At 37.2% G+C, this 7256-nt stretch overlaps 2 protein-coding genes across 2 annotated transcripts; one reads left to right on the top strand and one right to left on the bottom strand.

Annotated features, from left to right (window-relative positions):
• Positions 1-279: 279 nt before the first annotated feature.
• Positions 280-4900, top strand: LOC110895098 (E3 ubiquitin-protein ligase AIRP2). The gene is made up of 5 exons (XM_022142382.2): positions 280-617; positions 2149-2311; positions 2748-2814; positions 4178-4415; positions 4525-4900. The coding sequence occupies exons 1-5, from the start codon at positions 529-531 to the stop codon at positions 4733-4735; spliced, it is 768 nt and encodes a 255-aa protein (XP_021998074.1). The 5' UTR covers positions 280-528; the 3' UTR covers positions 4736-4900.
• Positions 4901-4984: 84 nt separating this feature from the next.
• On the bottom strand, positions 4985-7022 carry LOC110895097 (GDSL esterase/lipase At3g48460). Its single transcript, XM_022142381.2, has 2 exons — positions 5955-7022; positions 4985-5488 (listed from the first exon to the last, which is right to left on the bottom strand). Exons 1-2 carry the CDS (start codon positions 7020-7022, stop codon positions 4985-4987), a joined length of 1572 nt encoding a protein of 523 aa, XP_021998073.1.
• Between the last annotated feature and the right edge of the window lie 234 nt (positions 7023-7256).

Raw genomic sequence — 7256 nt, 5'->3', positions numbered from 1 at the left:
CAGTAAAAATATGTAAAGATCGTTTAATACATAATCAATTTTAAGTATAATCGTACGAAAATCTAATCTACTCTTCCTCTTATATTCTTCTAACACTACGTAAATTATATATAAGATACGATGCTATACTTTAAATTGGTTATATGTTAAACACGCAACGAAATAAATAACACCCAAATCAAACAATCAAGAGGCATCAAAACATCCCATTAAAAACCCAAGGACCCAACCAAGACCATCCTAACCTCCTTTTTGCAGTCTTTATCCCTCTTCAATTTTCCATTGACCCCCTAAATATTCGCATTATCTAGAAAGAAAAGGATAAGAGTTAAGAACCCCCTTCTTTGCCTTTTCCTCCAAGCTTTTTTCCTCTTTTTCATTAAAGGCATCTTATAAAAGAGTCAATAATCTACACAAACTTGATTGTATATCTTTCAAGAACCAAACAACACAAACTTCAATTCCTACCTTTCTTCTTCTTCTTCTTCCAAATTATTATTATTCTTTTTTCTCAAGAAATTAATAAAGATGGATATGGTGTATTACCCATTTGGGAGGTCTTCTTATGAAGATTCTTTGAAGGTTATTGAGGCTGATATACAACATGCTAATGCTTTGTAAGTTGATTTCTTTGGTTTCTTCATGTGGGTATTTGTTCTTTTTATGGTTTTAGGGTTTTCAGTGTAGTTTAAGTTATTAAAGATGGGAAATTTTGCTATTTTGGAAGGTTTTGTTGAGTTAAAGCACCTTGTCTTTCATGGGTTGTGACATATAGTTATTAAAGGTGGAGTCTTTGATGGAAGAAAATGATCAAAATCAAGTAATTTGATAACTGAGATTTAGGGGTCTTTCTATCTTTGATTTTTAGGGTTTTTAGAGTGTTTTTAAGTTGTTAAATACTGGGATGAAATATTTGGTTCTTAAAGGTGGAGTCTTTGATGAATCTTGCAGAATAAGATGATTAAAATCTTGTAATTTGACTTTTCTGGGTCTGGATGTTATTATGATGCTACTGTTTTATTAAAATCATGTGGCAATATGGTCCAATTTGTTGGCTTGTTGAAATATTGGTTTTCATATGAAGAAATGGATTTGAATCCAAGTTGTTAAACTCTTATGTTGTTCCTTTTTGACTTTTGGATTTTCATAGCAAACCTATAATGTCTTGATGGTTGAGTTTTACAAAGGGAAATTGGCCTTATTGGCCATTAATAATCCCACCTCAGAATATTCCCCCACCAGTCCCACCTTTCACCTATTTTTCCTACAATGGTCCCCCGTTAAAAAAACTTAACAGAGTTAAGCTTTTTCCCAAATTACAAACAGATTTTTTAGGGCTTTTGATTAGAACGACGATACGAGTTCATTGATGTAAAACTTGCCTCGAAACGGTGCTCCAAACGATGAAAACGGCGCTTCAATTCGGGTGTTTAAATTTCCAATTAACCAAAATCAAGTCACTTGGAGCACCATTTCGAAGTAAATTTTACATCAATGGACTCGTATCATTGTTCTGATCAAAAGCCCTAAAAAATCTGTTTGCAATTTGGAAAAAAACTTAACTCCGTTAAGTTTTTTTAACGGGGGACCATTGTAGGAAAAATAGGTGAAAGGTGAGACTAGTGGGGGGAATATTCTATGGTGGGATTATTAATGGCCAATAAGGTCTAGGTGAGATTATTACAGGCCAATTCCCCTTTTACAAAAGTATAGTATTCTTTTTGCTTTTCTTGGAGATAATATTTGGTTCTTAAACTAGTCAATGACTCAAGTTTTAACACATAATAACTAAACTCTTTTAACTTTTTATAAAATTAATGTTTATGTAGCTTTCATGGTTGCAATTAGCGTTTTTTTTTTTAATTTTAAAATATAACTTGTTTGGCACCCGAAGGTAAATGCAATGGGTGTTCGGGATTAACTTATCTGCTTATTGCAATTTGAATTATGCAGTTATTGAGTTTCTTTTTTTTTTTTGGCTCCTATATATAGGATAAAGTGAAACTTGAACCTAGAAATGAAGGAAAATGATGTGAACAAATCTAGTGTTCATATAATGTGTTAAATATATAACTCGACGAAGATGTATGTCTAAATTTATATTTCATATTCTGATTCTTTTTGTATCTTGATTCTTGAATCTTGCAGGGCCGCTGCACTTCCTAGAGCCAAAGATGGTGCGCGATTTCAAATGAAATTAGTCCATGATCAATTAACACCTCTTATTATGTTCTTGCTACAATGGATAGATTCTTCTTGCGCATGCCTCCTGCCTAGATGCTTGAATCTTTTCCATATCACCGTTTATAAGGTTAGCTCTTTCATTTTGCTCATCCGACACACATCTTAAACCACAAAACAATGAACTTTCTTATGAAGATCACAAAGGCGTAACAAGTAATTAATTAGAGTTAATTACTGTTTTCGTCCCTGTGGTTTGTCAAAAATCACTATTTCAGTCCATTAGTTTAAAAATTGCGATTTCAGTCCCTGTGGTTTCACTTTTGTAACCATTTCAATCTATTTATTCTGTAAGTACAGGGACTGAAATGGTTACGAGGTGGACTGAAATGGTTACGAAAGTGAAACCACAGGGTCTGAAATCGCAATTTTTAAACTAATGGATTGAAATAGTGATTTTTGACAAACCACATGGACGAAAACAGTAATTAACTCTAATTAATAATACATGTAGTATCTACAGATAGTTCGTAGCAAATTATTAATGATATATCTTTTTGTTATAGGTTTATACCGATGGGAGGCCAAAGATTTCTAGACATGGAAGGAAGGCAACTGTTAGCGACTTTTATGGTAAGTCGGTATTTCTTTACCTTGTTTGTAGAGCTAAATTTTTTGACCCGTTTACTTGCAAAAATGGGTCTGGATCTATTTGGGTTGTGGTTTTCTGATTTTCTCTAACAAGTCAAATAGATCAAATAATTAGTAAAATGCCACTTTCGCACCTGAGTTTTGGCCAGTTTTGCGACTATCGTCCAAAGGTTTGTTTTTCCGCATTTGGATCAAAAAGGTTTGAAATCTTGCTATTTTCATCTGGCTCGTTAACTCCATTCATTTTTCTCCGTGAAGGTAGGGGTATTTTCATCTTTTTTGTTAACTTAAAGGGCAATTCGGTCTTTTTCACTTCATGTACAAACATTTAGCATTAGGGGTGTGCAAAAAACCAAATTAACCGACCGATAACCGAATTAACCGACAAAACCGAACAGAAAAAACCAAACCAAATAAAAACCGGTGGGTCGGTTAATGGTTTTTTTGGAAACCGAAAGTAGCGGGTCGGTTATGGTTATTAATGTTTCCATACCCACCATAAATGAACCGAACCGACACGTAGTAAAATCTTTGTCGGATTTAGGACTTTTCTCCATTTTTAAATATTTGAATTTTTGGTTCAACGTTTTTTTTTTGTAGTTATGGGTTATTTTATATCATTTTATTTGAGTGTTTGTATGAATTTATGAAATATATCATATCACTTTGTTTGAATATTTGGTAATAATCGGTGTTAATATTACACATTATGTGTTAATATTACAGATTATATGTATTTTAATATTATGTAACATGCTAACATATAGAAATATGTAATAACAATTTATTTCATGTTAAAAAAATTGAGCTATTTTTAACTCGGCCTAAATTAACGGTTAACCACCTATAACCGACCTGCTATAACCTTCAAAACCGATTAACCATAACCACCATAACCGATCGGTTATGGTTATGCTTATTCATTAACCGACATCATGGTTATGGTTACGATTTTGGGCCAAAACCGACCCACGCACACCTCTATTTAGCATAATGTGCAAGTATTCAAAAAAGATGAAAATACCCCTGACTTAACGGAGAAAAATGGATGGAGTTAACGAGCCGAATGAATATGGAAAGATTTCAAACCTTTTGGATCCAGATGCGAAAAAACAAACCCTTGGACGAAAGTCGCAAAACTGGCCAAACCTCAGGGACGAAAATGGCATTTTAATATTAAAATTAGCTATAAAAGGAAATGGGTCAAAAGCAGCCAAAAGTGTATTTTTAATGCCCGTAATCCGCCCGCCCCTTTTGTCACTCTTACCTTATCATGTGAATCGCATAAATTTTCTATCGTTTTTTGCACACGTGATTAATTATCGGTTAATATCAATCTATGCAGCCATCATACTGCCATCTCTTAGAAGGCTGCATTACGACTTGGTGGAGCGCGATAACGGGCCTAAAGAACCGAGTCCAGAATTGGAGATATCGGGCCCGAAGAAACTAGATAAAGACAAAAAGTTCACTAACATTGATCTGGAACGAGAAGATGAATGCGGGATCTGCTTAGAACCGTGCACCAAGATAGTCTTACCTAACTGTTGCCATGCAATGTGCATCAACTGTTACCGCGATTGGTACTATACATAACAATATAACCTCATTCATCAATGAGTTGTACAGTACAACACCATAATGCTCACGAGCCACGACACTAATCTTGTACATTTGTTTCCGAATTTGCAGGAATTCGAGAGCGGCATCGTGCCCGTTTTGTCGGGGCAATATAAAGAGAGTACAGTCGCGAGATTTGTGGGTCCTCACTTGCAACGACGAAGTTATCGACGCTGATCTTGTTTCGAAAGAGGATTTGGTTCGTTTCTATCTGTACATCAATAATCTCCCTAAAGATTCTCCTGATGCCATTTTCTTTATGTTTTATGAGTATCTAATATAATATCGAGAAACTCGAGAGTCTGTTGTATAGAGGGTTAAAATCTTTAAAAAAAATACGAAAAAGCCGACCCGTGATATGTAAACAGCGGTCGGTTTTAATCTGTAATCGTAAATATTCTTTCTTCAAATTGTTAGATGAAAATAAATACAAACTTGTTTATTTCTATCTTAATCTACATCTTTGTACTGTACAAATCTTGTCAATTAGTACTTCAGGGCAGCAAGACGAACCGGGTCGGGTCGGGCTGGGTTACTTTGGAGCTTTTTTCTTCATGAGCTCCTGGAACGGCGGATTACAACACTGGTGATTTATGTATTGATCGGTCATGTGGTAATTCATAGATTCGGTTGGATGAATCCCGTCCCAACTGATATATTTGCTCGGATCATCGCATATGGAAGTACCCGAAGCCCCGCATAAGGATTGAAGATTGAAGTTCATGTCGTCTTGTTTAAACCCGCAACAAGTTTTATTGACTTCTTGAATTTTGTACTTTTGCGGGTTGTTTCTAATCGCGTAGAATGCTTTCCAAGAATCTGCGTATATGATTGTAACATCCGGAAACAATTTTCTGTACAGTTCTAATTTGGCTTGTAGGATTTGGTTGTGGATTACTACTGCTGCGTTTACGATCTGTGAACAGCCCGATCTGTCGCGCAGACTTAACGGGGTTATCGAGATGTCTAGAGGAAGACAACCGAGCGGAGGTAAACCTTGAACTACTATATTCTTTGCGCCGTTTCGTATTAATGTCTGTATGACAATGAATATGTTAGTAATCGCAGATAAGAGATTTCTAAAATAGGTCGATTTTGATTATATATTATGTGAAAACCATAACGTACCAAACCGGTACAAGGTTTAAAAAACAGTTCTTATATCGTATAGTTTGCTACGAGTCCGGTCTTAGTTTTCGCTTTAGTTATATGCAATACGTACGTATAATGCACCCGAGCCAATTAGCTATAGCTCACTAATTGGCACCGGACGGGAATTGAAGATTTGTGTTTGAGGCAATAGGTCTCAAGTTTGAATCCGATCCCAACCGGGTTTTACCGTTGGGCCTTCGGGCGGCAGGTTTTTCCCGGAACTGGAGATGGTGGGCTTGGGCTACCCAGCGCTGTCTGCAGTCGCAGGTGTATAGAGTTGTCTTTTGCCATTGGATTACCCCGGGTGGCCGGGCTTTTATTTTGTTTGTCGTTTAAAAAAATGTACGTACCCGAACGAGTTCAACTGTGTACGTAACCGATGACTTGGCGATTGATGAAAGCGGAATCTTAGATCCAACCGCACGCGAAAAGTCGTTGATTCCAATCTCCCCGACCCAAAATAACACAGTTTTTAGTTTTTCGGCACATGCTTTCTGGTCAAGCCCCTTACATAATTGGTCTATTTGATACTTTTTGTACCAATCTAACTCGGTCATTATACCGAGAGGTGTTCCTTTCCATAGAAAAATTCGTTTCAACTTGGAAAAAAGGTCATTGGCTAGAGTCGTGGCTCCGGCTATGGCGAAGTTTACACCATTATCGAAGTTAGCTTTGGTCTCTTTGTAGGGAGGTAAGGTCGGCAAGCCTAGGGCGTCGGTTATAAAATCAATAACTAGACGTCCATCGCTTAGTCTGTTGGATTTCTTTCCGAATGTGGTGGAGCCATATGGTGAGCTCGAAGATTCCGTGGTTGTTATAGTGATACTACCCATATATTGAGCATTTCCCGTGTCTGTATATGAATCTCCAAAAGCAATGACGATAGAGAAATAGCCTATGTAGAGGTTATGGAATGGAGTTGGTTTTTCTGGTCCGTTTGGTGGTGTGACTATTTTTGGTTCTTCTGGAGGGTCTTGTGTGGGTTCTTTTGGTGGCGGGGGCTCTTGTTTGGGTTCTTCTGGTGGCGGGGGGTCTTGTTTGGGTTCTTCTGGTGGCGGGGGGTCTTGTTTGGGTTCTTCTGGGGGCGGGGGGTCTTGTTTGGGTTCTTGAGGGGGCGGAGGGTCTTGTTTGGGTTCTTGAGGTGGTGGAGGGTCTTGTTTGGGTTCTTGCGGTGGCGGAGGGTCTTGTGGTGGTGGAGGGTCTTGTGCTGGTGGCGGTTGTTTTGGGACCTTTGGTATTGGTGGTGGACAATCTTTTGGGTCTCTTGGTGGTTTCGGTTTCTTTGGTATTGGTGGTGGACAATCTTTCGGGTCTCTTGGTGGACGGTTATGTTTAGGATTATGTGCAAACGTAGGATTAAGAATTAAAGATACAAGCACAACCGCTAGAAGGAGAGATATACATTTGAAGTTTGTCATTGTTATGATTGTGTAAATGTAACCTAAATCTTTTCATACTTTTTAGATCCATACCCCTTTTATAGTACTTATTTTCTTGATTTTAGGACCACCAAAGGTCAAAATTGGCTTGAAAATGGTTGATTAGTAAACTTTTTTTTTTTTATATAAAATGGTGGTGTGCAATATATGATAATCTAACATCCTAGATTTCTTATTCCGGAAAATGGGTGATCCTCACTAGTTTAGTAGATA

The sequence above is a fragment of the Helianthus annuus genome, chromosome 12, assembly GCF_002127325.2.
Source record: "Helianthus annuus cultivar XRQ/B chromosome 12, HanXRQr2.0-SUNRISE, whole genome shotgun sequence".
NCBI lineage: Eukaryota > Viridiplantae > Streptophyta > Magnoliopsida > Asterales > Asteraceae > Helianthus > Helianthus annuus.
Note: the sequence above shows the minus strand (reverse complement) of the source record. Positions and strands in the feature narration are given on the sequence as shown.